At 47.1% G+C, this 22,123-nt stretch overlaps 1 protein-coding gene across 7 annotated transcripts in view; it reads left to right on the forward strand.

The window, feature by feature from the left end:
- The window catches only part of ATP13A3 (ATPase 13A3), a 486,442-nt gene that overhangs the window by 189,128 nt on the left and 275,191 nt on the right, over positions 1–22,123 (forward strand). For all 7 annotated transcript variants that reach the window (XM_086944284.1, XM_086944281.1, XM_086944283.1 and 4 more), the window contains one exon: positions 3,922–4,072. In XM_086944284.1, coding sequence (XP_086800410.1) covers positions 3,922–4,072 — 151 coding nt within the window. The remainder of the gene's footprint in view (positions 1–3,921; positions 4,073–22,123) is intronic.

Consider the following 22,123-nt stretch of genomic DNA (forward strand, 5'->3'; position numbering starts at 1 on the left):
CATGTCGCTACCACGGGATCGGGGGGGCTGGGCCATGCCCGATTTGAAACTATACTATTGGGCAGCAGTGTTGCAACAAATGACAGGCCTCTTGAGGGGGGGGGGGCAGAAATGGAGGAAGAACACCACACAGGTTCCACGGAAATCTATGGACTGGTTTTAGGAGTGGAGGAAGAGAATGTGCTTTTGAAACAGTGAACCGAGTTTCTTTAACAAAACCAAATTTAAAACAGTCGAGGCAGCCTACAAGATCTGGAGGGCCTTCAAGAAGAGCTTTGGCTTGGGTAGATTTAATGCTCACACCAGATTGGCTAATAACCCTACAATACCGCAGGATATCTTCGGGATGCAATTTTTGGGGAGTGGGAAAGACTGGGAGTTTAGAAGGCGGGGATATCATAGGGCCGGAGGGTATACGTCAATTCTCAGTACTCCAAGAGGTATTTGGAATGAATTCAAGAAGCTTTTTTAAATATCTACAGGCAAGAAGTTTCTTGTCGGGCAAGATAGGGGGTGCACGTGGATTTGTAATGAACACGATATTGCATATCATTGAGGAGGGGCAAGGCTGCACAATCAGAAGGTTGTATGCAGAGCAAATTAAGAACAGAGAAGATGATCTAGAAAAGGTTGAATTGAAATGGATGAACAGAATAGGGATACCACTGGGGATATTCGGGAAATCACTACAGCTGGGGCATGAAATCCTATGCTCATCATCTCTGCAAGCACAGCATTTTAAAACCCTATACACATTGTATTATACACCTGCTAAAATTGCTCAATGGGGGGGAACTCGGGGGATAACATATCCCAGATGTGACAGCACGGAGGGCGATACAACTCATATGTTTGCTACTTGCCCAGCTCCACGGCCCCTTTTAGAATCCATGGAGGTATTTATGGACAGGTCTTTAAATGTGAAAGTTAAGCTAACGCCATAGTTGATTATGCTGGGTGTCTTAAGTGAGATATCTTGCTGCAATCAGGAATACTTTTTATTTGTAGCGATGGCAGTATTTAGTCTGTATTGCTACGGCCTGGAAGGATAGAACACCCCCTACGATGCAACAATGGTTAGCCAGGTTGTTACACAGCTGTAACTTAAAAAATTCGATTTATGCTAGGAGGGGAAAAAGGGTAGATTAAAGGGGCAGCAAATTTGGTCTCCGAAAAACAAATGGAGGGAAGGGGTGGGGTAGTGTCTGCAATACATAGGTTTTATTCTTAGTCTTACTGTCTCTCTCTTTCCTGCTCATTAACGACATAAACGTCTATCTTTTTTGTTCATTTCCCTACTATTTCTGGTTATCTTCCATCTATTTTTACAGAACTTTTGTTTGAAAAATGCATTGGGAATGTAATGCAATGTTTATTGCTTACTCCTGATAAGAATTTAAATGAATTGGTCCTGTGGGTGAGAGGGGGGGGGGGGGGTTTAAAAAATTGTTGCAAAAAAAACTTCAATAAAAACATTTAATAAAAAAAATCTATATTAGTCTATTTTGAAGCAAGTGTGCTGCGATAAGTAAACAAATGCAACTAAGCAACATAATCAACAGTAATAGCAGGCTGTATACAATGAACAACCCAACCATGGCACCTTTTATATCTATGTAGGCCTACCCTCACTATGTGAGCACAGGGATATATTGGTGATCTTTGGGATTGGCAACAGACCCCATACTTGGTGTGTGTTGTTAAGGGGTCTGCATCTTGGGTCTAAACTCAGTTTATGCAAGGCTGCTGCCTCGGTTCCAGGACCATTCTCTCTGCTGAAATTCTTCTTTCTGCCCCCCAAGGGGGTGAGATATGGTTTATATGATAAGAACTACTGTTTTAGAAAACTGCAGCTGTGCTACCCTGTTATGCCGAACCAGGCACAAGAAAACAATGTTGTTCAACCGTGTATGAGTTGCACATACTGAATCCCAAGAAGTCACTGAATAACAAATAATATGTACAGCATATTTCTAAAATAATGTCACAAAAACAAATGCATCATGTGTGGCTGTAAAAGGCAGAAGCAGCCTAAGACAGCTAATACGTGCAACTAAGGGAGAACCAAAGTGGGCCCAAGAGGGAAATCCCTACATTTTGAGGGAGAAATAGTCTGACCAAGCGCCCTTTAATCATATTCCTGAACTGCTGGGTGAAGGACAGTCTGAGAAACAATGGCAGTTCCTTTCAGAGCTGAGTAGAGGTGTACACGTGAAAGACTTGTTTACATATCTGAGTCTGTTGATTGTAGAGTGGCAAGAAGAGAAGAGCTTGTTGGCTAAGTACTTTGGTAAAACTCAGTTTGGTTCCTGGACAGGGGGTCTGTAGAGTTCTTTCTGGACGGGAGTGATTAGGTAAGTTTTCTTCTGTTCTTTAATAAAGCAGACCTCTGCAAATAAGTCTTCTTTCAAAAAGACGGGTGAATAGGGCATTTTGTCTGTCGGTGTACTGCAAGAAGATTAGAGTACAGTTCCTCTGAATTGAGTTTTGATTGTATTCATAAGGTACTTTGGCCATTCATGTTGATGCATTCTTTGAACATGTGTGGCACATGAGAAACCCCAAGCATTTACCGAGGGCAAAGCTGAGGGTCACGTTCAGACGTTCATTCTAATGGTGTAATTGTTGAGGAAGGAAAGTTTCAGTTCGGGTCAGGTTGAGTTGTAAGCGGACATACAAGTTTGAATGGGGGCCAGGTCAGTTTTACGTCTCTGATGATGGATATGAAAGTCTCCATTTTAGTGAGTTGACTTTTAGTCCAGAAGTAGGTGAACAATTCAATGACTGCATGATTGAACTCCATGCAGAACGAAATGGTGTAGAAGTAGGTATGGTGAAAGACAGTTTGGGGGCTGTTGGCAAATTGATCTACAATAGCACGCAGGCATCAAAGATGCTTGATAAGGGAGTGTGTTGTCCGGAGCTAATGCTCGGTTTATTACTTTGGATTAATTGTTGTTTAAAATGAAATTTGCTTTGATTTGTATAACAGCCGGTGTGTGGGTTTGGCAGTTTTAAGGCACCAGGGTCTCAGTAGGACCATTAGCAACAGAGTTACCTTTTTGTGGTCCCGGAAGAAGAGTTTAAATTGTTCTGTTGGTGCATGTGGGTTATATTTCATAGTCACACTATGTGGTTTAGATTGGCTGTTGCATGGTGACTAAAAATGGAAAAAGATGGGGAGGAGGTGGATGTCATACTTCTGTAATGAGGGCTTGTCCGGAAAATGAGTGTTGATGTCTGATATGTGAGCTGCAAGGCCATAGACTACAAGGCCTGTTAAGCATAAGTATGTGTGATTTTTGAATGAAAACATGAGGTTGAGTTTAATAGTCTGTGTTTGAAGATTGATATATGGACAAGGTTGTGAGGGTTATAGGAATATTATTTGGACATAATATCGAGGTAGACTGGCTCACAAACTTCCCTTTGTTGTACATTTTGTAGTATTACAAAACAAACTGCAAAATGTAAGTTTTGCCTATACTCATGTGCAGAGTTCTCTGCCCAACTGCAAAGTCTCTGCACACGTAAGTATACATTGTATTAGTAAATGTGGGAGGGATATAGAGTAGTGGTTGGGAAAAGGGGCAGACCTGCGCCTAAAGGGGATGGCATTGGGGAGGAGTAATAGGGGTTAAGGGAGGGACTTAACCCACACATACAAGTGTGTGCCAATTGCTTTATTCTGGTGGTGGAGACTTCTAACCTACACTTTTGTAGTATTTTGCACTCTGAGTTTCTGAATACTGAAAGTAGTAAACGTAATCCAAAGTGTAAACTTACTCAAAGTGTAAGTTATCTTTGTAAATCAGGCGCATAGTCCTTTATTGTTGTTTTCGAAGAACCAAAAATTTGTGTATTGCTTTATGGGTACTGTCACCTCAAGTAAGCAATATCTTAGCCTTCCTTTTCTTTTAGTTTCCTTTTGCCAGAAGACAACGCATACAGTGAAAGCCTGGTAAAGTCTCAGTTTGTTGCCTGCATGGCATGCTGCCATTCACTTACAAAAATTGGAGGAGTCCTTTCTGGTGATCCTCTCGATTTGAAAATGTTTGAAGCAATAGGATGGGTAAGTTTGGTGTGTTCCTCCATATTTGATGAGTCTGCTAATTTCTTTGCATTTCTTTGTTTTTTGTGGGAACAGCTTCATTACCTTTTTCGGATGCTGTGAATGTATTCACAAAGTGAAAGATAATAATTAAACAGTGCAGCGTACAAATTAAAATCCCTGGGCTGTTAAGCCTGTCCTATTTCTTTTGTGGTGCCGTTAACCTTTGAGAGTGTGTTCACACAAGGGCTAACAGGCTTGATATGGTTTAAGACTGGTACATAATCGTGGCTCATATGATATTGGGAACTTTAATTTTTGTAAAGAAGAAGTTTATCTCTAAACAGGTATTCCACTCTTTATTTTCTTTTTGTGTAACCACTCTGTCACTTACTCTGTTTTCAGTGGTGAAGTCCTTTATACATAGGCTAAAAATTATAGTGAGGTCATGGATTTAACAAAGATAACCCAGCTCAAGCTCTCTGGTTGCGAAAGACCGGTTGTGAGCTTACCAAGGAGTTACTTGGGCTTAGAGTCCACCCTTTGCGTACCGTTGGTTGGCTTTATTGTTCCTCATTTGCTTGCTTCTTATTATTGACTTTCTTTGGCCATCTCTTTTTTTGTCTCTCCACTTTTCTGCCATCCTCTGGAGTGCCTGACTTGTATTCCTTCACTGCTCACTTTGTTTTGGTTACTCACTCCATCAAAGCATGAGTTTTCCAGCTCTATTCCTATTGTGTTTCATCCCCTCTCCTCCCAAAAAAATTTCCGATACCCTGTTTCACTGGCGGTGCGTCCATTGGGGGTGCTGGGGCGTTGCCCCACTAATGCCACTGCAGTCAAATTCTTCATTCTACTTCTCCTACGCTAATTCCAATCAGGACTCCTGATTGGAATTAGCATCGGAGAAGTTGAACGAAGGATGCTGAACGGGGTGGGAGGGGGTGGGGCTGCGGCAGCACTCAGGGCGGTGAGTGACAGCACTACAGTCTTAGCAAAAGTGCGCATGTTCATTTTTGGGCTGATCATTTTTATGATCAGCCCAAACATGCCCACCAGCCTTCCCCTTAAGAGACCGAGGGTTGCTTCATGCGCAGCCCTCTGTCTCCTAATGGGCAGGGAGTATATCTGCCCTCAACCAATCCTGGCACTGCTGGAGCAGCGTCAGGAGAGGGGTTGGTGACTTCTCCTGTTTGTTGAAGAGCGCGCATGGGACCCCGGCCCTGAAGCAGTCAAGCAGAGGCAGCGCGGACCGGTGAGTTTCCTTTTATTATATTTTGAAAAGAGTCTTTCCAGGATAGGGAACAGATTTGACCTTTCTTACACGTCATCAGATTGAGTTTCAGTCTTTATGAAAACAGTCTCCTCTGCTGACCTGTAAAATGTTCAGTGGGGCCCGAACATAAAGTAAGTGTTGTGTTTCTCACCTCAAATTCCTAAATTTCGGCCCGCTCAGCAGTGACTGTAATGGCCCCCGACAATGTGCTAAAAAAAGGTAGTGCTGTTTTCATTGTGCACAGCTGCCTCTCGTTCGCTATGAATGCCGAGCAATCATTACCTCGCCCAGCCAGCAGTTATATAAATGCCTTTTAAAATGTCTGATATCATTTTTAGACATACAGGAGCAGGTCTGATGAAGCTGCGAGGTATCTGTGGCATGCCAGAGTGCACAAATTAGATCTGTTAAGAATTTTGAGATTGTGCCGGTATGCTGAGAATGGAAAATAAACAAAAGTTAATTGTGACCTTTTATATTAAAAATAATAATATAACTGTATCTAACCACGAGTCATGCTCAGACTGCAGGTGTATAATTCACACTTTTTAATTAGTACATCCATTTGATGACGTATTTATATGAAAAGCAATTTCCGCAATTTTACGACTCGGTAATCAGGAATTGCGTGCATTCGGTTTATCAGTTTTACTGGTTCAGATGTATGTAAAACAGAAATGCGTGAAATTTGTACACACAATTTGCGACAGGCAAGTTCTCACATCTTGTGCCATAAACGCCCAATTTGTAATTCTAATCCCACCGCCCACAATTGGATTTCAGTCTCGGGGAAACTACAGCCGAAGAACTGCATGGAGGTCAGTTTGTCTACAGGGATGTATGTCGTTACAACGCATACTTTTACTCCGCGTACCATTACAACGCGGTATTTACAACGCATACCGCTACAACGCATAGCGCTTTGGGGTGCTGGATAGTGGTAAGTATAATTTACTATTCTAACTCCAGTCCCCGTGGACCCTAGGGAAGGTGTTGGATAGTAAATTAAACTTACCTCTTATCCTAGAGCGCCCCCCAGCGCAATGCGTTGTAACGGTTTGCGTTGTAATGCCTGCGTTGTAGTGGTAGTGCGGAGTAAAAAATGCGTTGTAACAGGTGAATACCGTCTACAGTCCTAAATTTAGGTTGAAAACCCAGAAAAGTCGTAAATTCGTCAGTATTCAAAAACATTCCGGTCTTTAGTCCTACTGTATTAGCACAAGTAAACCTACTTCTAGGAAGGTCAAAGTAGGTGTTTAAATACGGTGAGAAGGTTCCCCACAACACAAACAACAGTTTTTAGGGGTTTAAATTGAGGGATTTTTCAACAATGAAAAATACCCCAATGGACAAAAAATGAACCGAGGCAGTTTATAACAGATTATCTAAAATTGAAGAGTGTGGAAGGTGCCCGGGTTATAAATTACCAGCAGTTCCGATTAATTTAAGCATTTCTGTGCATCTGGATTGCAGTCTAAAGAGAAGATGGGCAAATCTCATAACGTGGGGCACCATCCATGGTCCCAGTGCTGGCAGAAGGGGTTGACGCTAGAGGCTTTTTTGCTGGTCTATGTAATTTGTTCCAGTTTACAGAGGTCTGATATTAGCTGGAATCAACCCAGGACTCTATAATCGGTACTCTTACAAGACATGATTACTCTGCCATAATTACACGCCGCAGTGGTGCTGGAGCAATTGTCCGGGTGGGGGTACAGCCATCGATGCTGCATAACTGAAATCATAAAGATTGTAAAAAATCAAAAGGTAGCACAAAGCAGGTCTTCACATTGAAGGGGTCTGATACCTTGTTTATACATTTCAAGGGTCCACGGTCTCCATACCAACAAAATCTGTACTCTCGACCTAAGCACCTCTGCTAGCACAGTTACAGTGATCGCTCCCTACTTTGGCGCGCCGTTGTGAGGTGCCTTGCTCTTCCTCCTCTCACCTGTTATATTCGATCTCCTTCTGTATGGCATCCCCCACCCTCTTCACTGCCCATTCTGCCACATATATTATATTTTCACTGCTTTTTAGGCGCTGGACATTTTTTGCCACATTGATATTTTTCTGTGAAAGCATGTTATTTTTATCGCATCTCTAAAGAGTGTATCCGGTCGTTTAGCTGAATTATGTATGTGTGTGAGAGAAAGATATGGTAAAAAGAGGGGTGGATGCGCGCAGAGAGAAAGAAGAAGCTAGAGACAAACAGGAGTTCAAAGTTTTGTATGTGTGGGTATTTTTATGGTTGCCGAGAGACTCAGTGTGATTTGTTACACCTTCATGCTGCAGTTTCTACTAATACCGCTATTGTGAACTCTTATCTTATGCTATTTGTGCTGCCATATTACTCTATGCTAGATAGGTTATGTTAGTTTGCTGTGTTATAGATGTAGGTAAGTGTGAATATAAGGAACAGTCGCCTATCGTGTTAAGCTACGCTCTTATAACTATGCCTTTTGCTGTTGTGTTATGCTGACATTCGTTCTGCAAAGTTGCTCACGTTTATATTAAGTTACACCATGAGGGGGTTTGTGTGTGCGTGTACGCAGTTATGCTGCACAGATTTGGCCATGAGTGCTGCTATGTTACAGTATATTGAATTATGTCAGGCTATGTTATATTATAGTATTGATGGATATGTGGGCATGCACTGCACACTGCTGTTTTACTATGCTGAATGTTATGCTCTATGATAAACTGCAATCTTGGACAGGAATCAAAAGTCCTCGCATTGTAAAGTTTTGTATGTGTGGGTATTTTTATGGTTGCCGAGAGACCCCAGTGTGAATTGTTACACCTTCATTCGGGTCTAGCTTTTTACTCAACACCACTTTCCATCTGATATACTAGTGTTTTCTATCGGAAAGGGTAGAGACAAAGCAGTCTTGCTTAGTACCCTAGCCCTCTTCAGAGGTCAGACTTGCGTGGCAACCCAGAAATTCTCTGAAATAATTTTTCGGTTATGAATGCCCAAAAGAACTGAATTTATAGTCCATTTATCACGGAAATAGTGCTGAAAATCGCACCAAAAAGGTGCCAATTGTTTTTTTTTTCTTCACGGGGAAGAACCCCCATCCCCCCCTTCCCCCCAACCCCCCTTATTGCCATCGGTCTCGCTCGCATGCGTTGATTCGTTCTGCATACGCCTCACCAGTTTCAAATACCACCATCCCCCACTGCCCTGTTTGCTCTCTTTCTCATGGCCACTCATTCTCTCACCCGTGTACTTCTCCTCCCGACTCCCCTACGCTCCATGTTGCTGTCTCCCACATGTACTTCTCCACCTGCCCCAGTTTTGCTCTCTTCTTGTGTCCCAAATATTTACCTCTGCTTTCCCCCTTATTAATAAAGCTGCTCAGTGGTGTCTGAAGACTGTTAGATCCCCTAGCTCATTTATGATATAACATTTATGGCAAGGAGTGGGGTGGGTGTGATCCACTGTGAAAAACCAAGAGGGAGGTTGCATGGTGATTTACTTTAGGACCCCTGATCATCTTTGATTTATATTACGGCGTCTGCATAATTCAAATTTGATTCAAGGCAAATTCAGGCCAGGTCTTTTGAATTTTTGTATCCCCTTTCCCTGATGTTATTGCAGGAAATAGGTACAAGATAGGCTGGAGGTTATTCCCAAACAGGTAAACCTGGATTTTGTAGTCCACCTGAACAGATTTGAAACCCTAAGAGGGCTAGCTGATAATGATTAACAACTCCTGAGGGCTCCATTAGAAGCCAAACCTGAAGATTTAGTAAAGGCTAACACTAGGTATGATGATCTCCAAATAGATTCAGAAGAAGTAAGGATTGGGGAGAATTTACTGATTGAAGCCCCAAGCCCCCCTGAGGTTTGATTTTATTATAAGAAACCCTTACGGCTCCTCCTTACTGTGATCGTTGCTTCTCAGTTTTATCCTGGAATATAGCAGGTATCAATTCAAAGTTGAGGAACGATGACTGGGTAGCATTCGTATCTAGACACGATTCAATTGGTCAGTAACAGATTTTCATATAGATGGGTTCCGTTCCTTTTGTACACCAGCAATCTCAGGAATAGCGAAGGGAGTTTTATCAATGTTAGTTTTGGTTGAACATACGGAGATTCAGATCAAATTAATTTGTTTCTCTCCTTGGTATCAGTTACTTGTTGCGAGTAAATTAACCCTGGTAGGTTTTCGAATTGTAAATCAGTGCAATTCCCATGTAGTAGACAGCTTGCAAGATGAGATTAGTAAAATAGCTTCCCTGAGTTATCCGCTATGTATAATGTGGATTGATAATTTCAGTTGCACCCTGTGTAAATTCAATGGGTCATGAGTTTGTGGGCTGGAAAACATTGAAGGGGATTCACTAACCCTCCTCTGTCACTCAAATTATGATGTGCTAAATGTAGGAGAGTAGGGTCTGCAATCCTATGATCACCCAGATTTTTTGCTTTTGTTTCACTGGTTTGCGACTTTCTCTGGCTGTGGGCCTGCTAATCAGACCCACAGCCTGGCTGTTCTCTTTCTAAATTTCGAGATGTACCCTAGGTGCATTTACCAATTGGTACTGGGCCACCTTATCAGACCCCGTAACACAGGGCATAGGTGTACCCAGGGCCGCCAGGGGCTGCAGCATGTATTATGCCACCCCTGGCTGGCCTCCTAAATTTGACACAACTGGCTGCACGACAGCTGGGGCGAAGTCGTGTAAGCACCCTTCGCTTTAGGTATAGTAGTTCTATATCTAACCATACAGTGGACACCCGAGTTCCTATCAGTCACTCCTATGGCAGGCCTTAACAATCCTGAAGGCAGAGTGCGTGGGCTCGTGTGAGCTAGGTTCAGGCCCGAGCCGAGCCCGGTTGCAGCTTGCGGAATCAAGACCCAATGGCTGTTCCATGATAACGCGTACCATATCGGTCACTTCGGTGTCGCGTTATCAAGACATGTCGAGTAAGGTGTCATACGAATCGGGATGCTGCCCTCTCCCCAACTCTGGCGACGAGGTTAGCATTCCGCCCTTCTAGAGGGACACGACATGTACGTAACTGTGAACCCCGGTTAAAGTTAACTGAAGCCTCAGCTCCACAAAATGGATGCTGCCACCACAGACACGAGTCTGACCTCCTGCTGCTGGGAGTCCTTCCAGCGAGGAGCGCTCGGACAAAGGGTTTCCTGTCAAGGGCGGTGTTCGCACCGTCCCAGACAGGGTTTGTGTATTCTGGGTAGGTAGGGCTTTTGCGAGAAGGTGACTGCGGAGTGGCACCCCGGTGCTCACTACGCATCTGCCGGTTAGAACCAGTTCCAGGGGCGACAGCCCTGGCCTGGGGAAAGTCCGGCAGGGGAGAGGGGTGTAACTACCCCCCTTCCTGGTCCCACCCTTAGGGCAGGACCTAGTCATGTACCCACCCCTTTCTTTAGAATAAAGGCCGGAGCGGGGACCCTTCCAAATTAGATCATCTTTGAATCAAGAATACTTTCTACGAAAGGACTTCAAGACTCTTCTCAAGATTTCTCCCTTGTGACTAAGGAGTAGTCACCCTGCATCAGCGGGCACCATCTAAGAACTCTGCGGTTTGCTGCAAGTCCTTCCTCAAGGATCCGACGGCCCAGCTCGACGAGAACCGGCTTCCCTGGCACCTCTGACCTCTACCCACGTCATCAGCTCAGCTGTGCTCTGTGGGTGCGACGAGACCTCGAGGGACCGGCCATCATCAGAACCTGCACGCTCTTAAACCAGCACGACCATCGAGGTAACTCTCTGGTGAGTGCTCTGGGGTCCGAGAAGCCCCGACCCTGAGCCGCTCCAGCACCGAAGTGCAGTCTCCCAGCATCTCCACGATCTGCGTGGGGCCCTTCTGCTCGCTGCTCAGCACGTTGTCTGGTCACTAGCCGCTGGCTTGTGCCCGTCCTTGACGACGACCGACAAACAACTCTGCTGGTCTGGTTGCTCCAGACTGGCCCTTGCTTCCATCTTTGCGAGAAGCACCCCGGACCCTCCTGGTCCACTCAAGACGCCATCTTAGGCCCACCACGTGGCCCTGAGATTTGCCAAGGCTTGTTGCCCCATCCTGGGCCCAGCGACGCCGACAGCATCATCCTTCGTGGGACAGCTCGCACCTCCACCGTGGTCGCCGACAATGCCTCCTGGTCCGTGAGACTGCAGAGCCTAGTGTCGCCCACTCACCTGGTCGAGGTGACGGCCAACCGGTGCCTTCCTGGTACCCTCTGACTACTGGCTAGTAGTACGAACTTGGTCCCCTCTGCTTTCAGGTATCAACACTCTCTGATCCAGGCTTGGATCTCTACGAACTATTCAGCACTGGTCGCCGGCCAGCAACTCCTTTTCTTCCGGCTCCTGGCTCGTCAGCGAAGACCCCGACGCCTGTAAGACTTGTGCAGCCGCAGCCCTCGTGGCTAGGTAACTCGGCATTTCGGTGCCTGCATAGCCTCTTTACTCTAGGGTCCCGAGTCCCTCGCTTCCGACTTGCCTTATCGGGTCCGCCCGAGACCTTAATCTTTCCGTGTCCTCGGACACTTGTTTTAATTGTGCACTTGAAGTATTTGCTAAAGAGATTTGGTTGTGCTTAGTACCCTGTCCTCATAAAGAGTACAGGGCTGTTGTGATTCTTAATAAATATATTGTTTATTTTCATAACACTTGTGTGGTGTCCTTTCACTGGGTGTTCAAGGGGTACATGTGTGGTAAACAGCTGGCTTAACGCGCCCTCTCGAGTCTTTAGCCTTAGACTGCTCGTATCCACGCTACTAGGATAGCTGGTCTATAGGTTGACTTACAACCAAACACCATAAGGGTCGTTGGAACGATACATAGCGGTTGCTAGAATAGCGAACGTTGCATATCGGGCCAACTTCTCACACTAAACAGTATTGTGGTTTTAAATGATTTAAAATTTTTAATGATTGTTCTACAGATATTTGTTGCCAATGTCCCACATACATAGGGGTGGTCCCATAAGTATCATTTATTGTGTTACTTTCCAGAAATTGTCTTAGTCACAAAGTTATACCACATTCTGCTAGTGACCATAATCCGCAAATGGCCTCCCTTAAATTAAATCTTGGGAGAAGTTGTCTGCCCGATATCCCAATCAAATATGACCCAAATCCAGGAATCAGAATGAAATGTGATCGGTTATATCAGAGGGATTTTGAGAACGAGCTTATTGGTGAAAACGTGGATCTAATATTAGGTTGTTTAAATTATGAGTCCCCTCCAGAGGTCATTATTCAGGATTGTCATAGCTTATGCGTTGTCATCTCAAAAGAACTGTTGGTGAAAAGGGCTCAATCAAAAGAGAAGCCAGTGGCACATTGGTTCAATAGAGCATGTTCCAAAGCTCATAAATATCTAAAGGTGCCTTGCAGACCGTACCATTTAGTGAAGGGTCTTCGAAAAGAATATGAAGTAGTTAGAGCAGATGAAGGCCGAATTAAGGATGGTAGCATGGCAGGATCTATAGGCAGCTAGTGTCGTGAAGCATTCTAAAAAGTTCTGGAATGTTATCAAAAGCCCGATATTTGTAGACTCCCCCTCCAAAAAAAGAAAGAGCGACTTTTATCCCAGGAGACATGTAGGTGGAGCACTTTAATTTTATTTTTAATTCTTTAAAAAAAATTAGGGCCAAGAGACCTGTTATTTTGGCTCGAGCAACTGAGTTCAGTAAATCAATTTCAGTTGAAGAAGTGGAGATTGCCATCTCGCTGGTTTCTCGTATTAAAGCCCTGGATCCAGATGGGATATCAACTGACCTTTTTAAAGAAAATATTCCCTTGTGGGCCCCTCTGATAACAAATTAGACCTGACATTGGTGGTCCCCTCCCAGCATTATTTTCAAGAGAGAATTCTCTTGTAAATGGGAAGACCTCGATTTTCCAAACTGTGAAGCTGGTTTGTTTAAACTCTTTCTCTCTCCTCATTTTACTTTAACTGGCACCCTGATCTATCGCCCACCGGGCTCTGCTGGTAGTTGGGCCTCTTCCTTTCCTGAACTTATTGCCCCGTTTATAGCACAATCGACTAATTTTTTAATCGTTGGTGACCTAAATATCCATTTTAACTCTGTGTCATGCGCCATCACTACACGTCTGTTACAGGATCTTGCAGCTTTAGATCTTCACCTTCATAATTCCGACCCTACCCATAAGGCCGGTAACCTATTAGACCCCATCATCTCCAACCTTACTGGCATTTCCTATCAATCCTCAACTCCGGTCACCTGGTCTGACCATTTTATTGTTAACTTTTCAATTAAAACGACTGTGGCTAACTCCTCTAATCCTGCTCTTCCTCATAAAGCTAGTAGGAACTGGAAACGTTTAGATGTAGACAAACTAAACTCTTTTCTTGCCAACTCAAAACCTACGTTTTCCAGTATGACTATTAAAGAGCTACCAGTTGTCAGATCTTGGCTGACAACTGCCTTAGATTTCTGTCTTCCAACTCAAAGAAATAAATCTCAAATCCATCACCCACCGGCACCTTGGTTTAATGACTCCCTTCGCCAAGAAAAATCCAACTGTAAAAAATTGGAACGCATATGGCGTTCCAATTATGATCCAGATCATAAAGTAAAATACAAGGCTGCCCTTAAAGCTTATCACTCGGCTTGTGATGTCGCTAGAGCCAATTTTGCTAATAGCACCATACTTACGGCTCAAAATAGACCTAAGGCCTTGTTCAAAATAGTCAAAGAGCTTTCAGGTGCGTCCTCTGTACCCAAGGACCCCTGTTTGGACACTGCCCAGTGTAATGCTTTAGCCAACTTCTTTCTTGAGAAAATTGATAGGATTTATGATATTTTTAATTCTACCCCCGCTGATGCCACTCACTCTGATCATGTTTTACTCAATCCCCTTCCTGTTACTATAACCTGCTCATTGTCCGCTACTCCCCTACTCCATGCTTGGGAACCTATCTCCCCTTTGCTTCTAAAAAAGTATCTCCAAGACATAAAATCTGGTCCCCCCCCTTGACCCAATGCCCCCTCAAATTCTGAGTTCCTTGGACCCAGCCCTACTCCATATTATTTTGGAGGTCTTGAATGCTTCACTAACTGAAGCTATTGTCTCAAATGAATGGAAGCACGCGATGGTGGTCCCATTATTAAAAAAGGCCAATGCAGATCCCAACAACCCATCTAATTTTCGCCCTATTTCTTTGTTCTCATGTTTCTCTAAGATTCTAGAGAAACACGTTAATTCTTTGCTCAACTCTTACGTTGAAACTTCTAATCTTCTTCATGATTCTCAATCCGGGTTCAGGGCTGGTTTCTCTACTGAAACCACTCTCCTAGGTGTGTCGGAGACCATCAGAAGACAGGTGGACAATGGGGAGACAGTGGCACTCATCTTGCTTGATTTGAGTGCCGCATTCGACACCGTCTCCCATTCCATCCTGTTGTCCACCCTGAAATCCGTGGGTGTCGGTGGCTCCGCCCTGGCCTGGATTGCTAATTTCCTTTCTGATCGCACATTTCAAGTTTTTTCTTCTACATCTGTTTCTTCAATACTCCCCTCCACTCACGGTGTTCCCCAAGGGTCTATCCTTAGCCCTCTTTCCTTTAATCTGTATGTGAGACCTCTTGCTTTTTTGGCCGAACAGGCTGGTCTCACAATCTATTCCTATGCTGATGACACTCAAGTCATCTACTCACTTTCTACCAATAAAAACCTTCCCTCCTCCTCCCTTCAGTCTGGACTGAAACAAATATCTGATTGGATGCTGAAGCACAAATTGAAATTAAACGGGGACAAAACAGAACTGCTCCTGTTTGGCTCAGATACTTCGCTCTGGGGCCCACAACACTGGCCTCCGGAGATGGGCCCTCTACCTACTCCAACTGTGACAGCTCGTAATCTTGGGGTCCTCCTCGACAATCAACTATCCTTCAAGCAACACGTTGTGAAAGTCTCTGCCACCTGTACCACCATCATCAGGTGGCTGAGGAAAATCACGTGGATGCTGCCTGCTGACACCCTGAGGACTGTAGTCCAGGCTCTTGTCACCTCACGCCTGGACTATGGGAACATCCTACTCCTGGGTGCCAGCAAGGAGGTAACCAGGAAGTACCAGGTGGTACAGAATATGGCAGTTCGCCTCATATGTAACCTGCCTGCCAGAGCCTCGGCCGTGTCTCAAATGCTTAAACTGCATTGGTTGCGAACTGAGAGCCGAGTCAAATTCAAGGCACTTTGTTTAATGCATAAGATTACGACTGGTAGAGCCCCGAATTATCTTTCCGCTTTGGTGCAGCAATATGTTCCCCCCCGTACACTTAGGTCATCCACTCAGAACAAATTTAGGATACCACGTGTCAACAGAGCCAAAATGGGAGGGCGCTCATTCTCCTTGTTAGCACCCTCCCTTTGGAATTCCTTACCCCAATCTTTGCGCTCTGAATTTTGCTTTCTGACATTCCGTAAAGGAATCAAGACCTGGCTTTTTATCAAATAACTTCTGTTCCGATGTTCCTCCCACCTTGTATACCTTGCTGTTTGCCTTAGCGCCGGGAAACCTCCGGGTAGCTGCGCACTTAACAAATGTAATTATAATATAATAATAATAGTGATTCCCATATTTAGCCCCTTTGCTGCTAGGCCGCCCCCTCCCCACCTCATATTGGGGTAGTTCGTGCTTAGGCCTCTGTAACTTTTTGACCACATAAGTAATCAATGCCAGATGTGCGTCCTTTTCTTCCATCATCATGGGGATTTTGAAGGTACCCAGGGTTTGTCGATTCCCCTGGAAGAGACTCAGAAATTAGCTAAAATACATGTAAACATTATTTGGGGGGAGGGGATGGGAAAAAAGTGCCGCAGAAGAAAACGTCTGTTTTTCCCTTCAAATGATATCAACAAAGGGTTTGTGGTGCTGGAATCACCATCTTCCCAGCTTTCAGGAACTGACAGTTTTGTTGGAAAACCAAACATTTTTACATAGTTTTTGCATTTTACTAGGACAAAGCCTATTTTTGCTAATATTTAATTTTTTGTCCTTTGAACCTCCTTGACAAAATTCTGAATTCAGCAACGGGTCATTTGTGTAGATCCTTCAAGGTTTTTTTATAGAAACTAACAGCTCAAAATAGGAAAAAATGCAAATGAGTGGAAAAAAACAGCCATTTGTCCCAACGTTTTTACTTGTAACTTCTTTCAAGTATGGCAGATATTTGAAAGCAATATACAGTTACATCTGCTGCTTCCCTCTTGGGGTGATCCGCTAGGGAAGTGGAGATTCTCTCCTTTCCAACGATACCTCTCCCAAGTATTTCGGTGCGGGGGCGGGAGAGGGGGGGTGCTGAGATAGCACCGAAACAATGAAACTGAAACTAATTTTCATTTTCAATGCAATGACGTCAGCGCGCAGTCGTCTTTGCATTGTAAATGCAAAATGGCCTTGGGAGGTTGGGTAAGCTCTTCCCCAACCTCCCGAGGCCAACGAAAAAAAGGAAATCCCTCTGCTGTCTGCAGCAGAGATATTTAGTGACCTTGCACTCATAACTGAAAGGTTCCGTCAAGAGCACTGGAGCACTGGTCATGAGTCATGAGCATCGGAAGGGTTAAGAAATGGGGCAAAAATGATCCAGGGTGCTATAAGCCCATATCATTAATAGCCTCAACAGTTAAAACATTGGGGAGGGTTCTCTTAGATCGTCTAGAAGATTGGGCCGAACAGAAATCTATATTTTGTCAAAAACCCAATATGGATTTAGAAGAGGGATGGGCTCAGTAGAACAGTGCCTCAATTTGTCACTGATTGTCTGCAAGTACACGAAGTCCAAGAAGTGCTCAGTGCATCTTGCCTTCATTGACTTATCTTGTGTGTTTGACTCTGTCAATCATGACAGATTGTGGACCATGCTGGGAGAAATGGGTTTAGAGCCACCTGTTATTTTTTTTTTTTTATTATGGTGGCTGCATCTAGACACCATAGTTAAGATTCGACATGGATCCTATATGGAGAAGACTGTCCAGTTTATCCATAGAATGTGTCTGTAAAGGATGTATTCTTGCCCCATTTTTATTTCTGGTTTACATTAATAGGTTAAAGGTTAATTTGCTGGGGAAAAATCTTGATTTCCCCAAGATTGGGAAAAACTTTATTGCATCTCTGTTATACGCGGATGACTCAGTCCTTATTTCTAGGACAGCGAATAGCCTGCAAAAATCTTTAGATACTTTTATTGAATTCATGGCCACTTTGGACCTTAAAGTAAATTACAAAAAGACACTTGTAACGGTCTGTGGGTCGAAAAGAACAGAAAGTAAAGTATTTAAGTGACAGGGGAACAAGATATCAAAGGTTAAACATTTCTCTTATTTGGGAATTGTTTTTAACATAGTTATCCTGGGTTTCACTGCTCACTTTAAGAACTTTACAAATGGCGAGAGTGATGTAGACCCTTTTTTGATTTACTGTTCAACTTGACCAGAAACCAGTTCGAAATGCTGACTCTTTATAGGTCCAAATGTCTCTCAATTGCCACTTATGGGGCCGGAGTCTGGGGATATGTTTAAAGCTTCAGACAATTGAGAATGATTTTACTAGGAGACTCCAGATGGTCCCAAAAAGTACCTGATCTCTCATTTGCCATCTTGAATTGGGTTTAGAGCTAGTGGTGGGCTGAGTAGGTCTTGCCCTATTACTGCTATTGGCCAAGATCTGCTAATTAACCCTCTTTGTGCTCCTCTTTCTCAGGTCCTTCTGTTTATTCTTTCTCTTGCCCAGCAGGATTCTGCTTTGGGCACCTTAATGTGCTATCTTTCTGCCATCTCAGCCTTTCTGCGGTTTCCAGATCAGCCAGCCCTGTTCAAATCCCCTGTTGTAAATAGGTTTTTGAAAGTTCTCCAATATGTTTCCACCTTCACCCTTTATCATGGCTCAGTGGGACCTCAGTAACATACTTTCATTTCTGATGTGTGCAACTGTTCTCTTAGGCTCCTTACCTTCAAATGGCCTTCCTAGTGGTGATAGCATCTACCTGAAAGGTCAGTGAGTTCCAGGCTTTGTCATCCCAGCCACTATACTAACCATCTCTCCAGAAAAGCTTGTTCTTCACACTAGAGCTTCTTTCATGCCGAAGGTGGTCCCTCTATTTCATTTAGGCCAGTCCATTACCCTGACAAACTTTTATGCTCCTCTGCATCGCTCTAAAGAAGAGGAGCAACTCTATCGACGGGACCCAAAAAGAGCCTTCTCATTCTACTTTGACTGCATGAAAGAGTTACGGTGGACGACCAACTCGTTGTGAGATATATCTGAAAGAAACACGTTAGTGTTAGATTCCTTACCTTAGAATATCCCCAGGCGTCAGTCTGGATCCGGAAACTTTTGCGTAGCAGTACCCCTGCGCGTCGGTAGGCGTCGTATGCAGGCGTCCCCTGCGGCTCCGCGTCCGTCGTCGGCGTTGTGCGCCGTGATGACGTCGCTGGAGTACATAGACGCCGCCTCCGCGCGCTGACGTCAGTTCTTCTTTTTTCCGCGCCAGTGGACGCAGATCTGAAGAGCAGTACTCCGGTCTTTGACCAAGTTTTTCGATTGTTTTTTCTCTATTGTGCCTGATAGGATGCCTGGGTTTAAGAATTGCGATGACTGTGAGCGCACGATGTCGGTCACAGACCATCACCGCCTCTGTCTCCGGTGTCTGGGCCCCGACCACGACGTGGACTCCTGCGTCGACTGCCGGGCCCTTACCAACAAGGCTAGACGGGAGCGGTCCCGCAAGCTGCTGGAGCTCCGGGTGTCGGCCCCACGTCAGGACCGGGAGCGGTCCCGGTCCGGCCGGAGGTCGAGAGAGCGTTCGAGGGAGCGGTCGCGGAGCCGCGCCGAGCGTTCCGGAAGTCGACACCACTCGTCAGGCTCGTCAGGTAGGAAGCACAAGAAGTCGGGGCGTCGTCATCGTACCCCCGACTCCCCCCGACGCTCGCGCGATGCGGCCGGGGGCTCGGGTGACCCCAACCCCGCGGCTCCGCGAGAGTCGCCGGCGCGGCCTGCCTCATACCCTCCGGTCCCTGGGCATGGCGCGACGCCTGAGGAGATCGAGGCGTTCCTCATGGCCATGAGGGCGCTCGCTTCGCCGACGGGGCCTACGGTGCCTTCGGGCCCAGTGCTGCCGTCTGGGGGCCCTGGCGGTTCGGGTGTCCCTGCCTCGGCGCCGTCGGGTGCTCCGGCCCCGGCGCCGCCGACGGCTCCGACCCCGGCGCCGCAAGGGCCTTCGGGATCGGCGCCGGCTGGTCTTCCGGCCTCCCCGGTGCCGTTGCCATCGGGGTTACCCCCGACGCCGCCCCCGCGCTGCGCCGGTTCTCCACTGCCGGTTCCGGCCGGCGGTGGGGTTCCGGCGCCGGCTCCGGGCGGCGCCGTCCCCTTACCTTCTCCGACGCCGGACGCGGCGCCGGACGGGCGTCGCTCGACGCCGGTCCCGGCGCCGATGGGGCCCATGAACCCCGAGGAGCCGGTCTTCATCATTGACTCCGAATACGGAGAGGATGAGGAGTACGGTGAAGGTTGGGAGGGGTCCGAGGACCCTCTGGCTCGCGAGTGCCAGTATGACCCGGACTGGACAGGTGACTTGGGGGATGCCAGTGGTTTGGACGACTCTCCTAACCCTGGTTTGATCTCTCCTCCTTCCGTGGCATCGGTGGAGGGAGCTGCCTATTCTGTGGTGCTGATGAGGGCTGCCAAGGCCTTAAACCTTGAGCTCCCCGTCGCGGCCGTGAGGCCTAACATCCTCACCGAGGTCTTCAAACCGCAGTCATGCCCACTGGAGCCACTGCTGCCGTTTAATGAAGCCTTGTCAGACGTTCTGTTGGGCACGTGGTCCAGGCCCGCTTCAGGTGCGCCTGTTGATCGGAACGTGGCCAGGCGCCACCGTCCTTGTCCGGACGACCCCAAGTACCTGTCTACCCACCCCACTCCTGAGAGTCTGGTGATCCAGGCCTCGACCTCCCAGTCCGCATTCCCGTCGGCCCCGCCCGACCGGGAATCCAAGAGGTATGACCAGTTTGGCAAGAAGGTCTTCTCGTCCATTAGTTTGGGCCTGCGGTCTTGCAACACCGCCTGCCTCTTGGGCCGCTACACCCACTCTGTGTGGGATACGGTCGCGGAGCTGCTGCCAGAATGCCCCATGGAGGTGCGGGCAAAACTCGGTCAGGCTGTGGCTGAGGGCCGAGATGCAGCGAAATATTCAATTCGGTGTGGTCTTGATACGACCGACTCGCTGGGCAGAGCTATGTCTACGACTGTGGCGATTCGTCGCCACGCCTGGCTGAGATCCGCCAATTTTTCGGCTGATGTCCAGAATACCCTGATGGACATGCCGTTTGATGGCTGTCACCTGTTCGGTGACAAGGCGGACCACGCGCTGGAACGCTTCAAGGACTCCAGGGTCACGGCCAAGTCCTTGGGTCTCTCGACCCAGCGTCAGCAACCGGGTTCGTTTCGCCCCTTTCGTGGCCAAGGAAGGGGCGCCCCCACACGTGCTGCCAGCCACGCGCCGCAACAATCCTTTCAACGCGGTGACGGCCGTGGAAACCACCGTGGTGGCGGTCGGGGACAACGGCGGGGTCAGACCACACCCTCCCCCGCAGCATCTACCCCAAAATCCTCCTAGTCCGTGCTTTCGGCCCCATGTGACGCCAGTGGGTGGCAGGGTTCGCCATCACCACGCTCACTGGCGCACAATCACTTCGGACAGGTGGGTGCTGCAAATTGTCCGAAGGGGCTACTCCCTCCCCTTCGAGACCTCTCCTCCAGCCATGCCACCGCAGAACCACCGTGTGTCGGGGGACCACTTGACACTTCTGCAGGAGGAAGTTACGGCCCTCTTGGCCAAGGGGGCCATCGAGCGCGTTCCTGGGCCAGAAGTAGGGCGTGGTTGTTATTCCCACTACTTTCTGGTGCCCAAGAAGGACAAGGGGGGCCTACGTCCTATCTTGGATCTAAGGGACGTCAACGGCTTCCTCCGGAAGGAGAAGTTCAAGATGTTGACGTTAGCTCAGGTCTTGGCTGCTCTAGACCCGCAAGACTGGATGGTAGCGTTGGACTTGCAGGACGCCTATTTTCACATCCCCGTCCTGCCGGCCCACCGGCGTTACCTGCGGTTCACGGTAGGCCTGGAGCACTTTCAGTTTATCGTGCTCCCCTTCGGCCTTACCAGCGCCCCACGGGTGTTCACAAAGGTGATGGCGGTGGTCGCAGCTCATCTGCGCAGGTTAGGGGTTTCAGTCTTCCCCTACCTAGACGACTGGTTGTTGAAGGCGGGCTCGCCCCAGACAGTCGTCCACCACCTTCAGATGACGGCAGACCTCTTGCACGACCTGGGGTTCTCCATCAACGTGCCGAAATCACACCTGTGTCCCTCTCAAAAGCTCCTTTTCATCGGAGCGGTTCTGGACTCGGCGCAGTTTCGGGTTTATCCTCCGGAACGGCGGGTTCGGGATATTCAGGCTTTGATTCCCATCTTTCAGCCGCTATCCCGAGTCTCGGTCAGGTTGACGCTGCGGCTGCTGGGACTGATGGCTTCCTGCATCCTTCTGGTGCATCACGCCAGGTGGCGGATGCGGGCTCTGCAGTGGGACCTGAAGTTTCAGTGGGCCCAGCATCAGGGCAACTTGTCCGACCACGTCTTGATCTCGGAGGGCACTGCGAGACAACTGCAGTGGTGGCTTACGGACCGCGATTGGGTCAGGGGCAAGTCCCTCTCCCTTCCCCAACCGGAGCACGTTGTCGTGACGGACGCGTCCCTCCTGGGCTGGGGTGGCCACTTGGGAGAGGCAGAGATCAGAGGCATC

Source organism: Lissotriton vulgaris, chromosome 11, assembly GCF_964263255.1.
Source record: "Lissotriton vulgaris chromosome 11, aLisVul1.2, whole genome shotgun sequence".
Lineage (NCBI taxonomy): Eukaryota > Metazoa > Chordata > Amphibia > Caudata > Salamandridae > Lissotriton > Lissotriton vulgaris.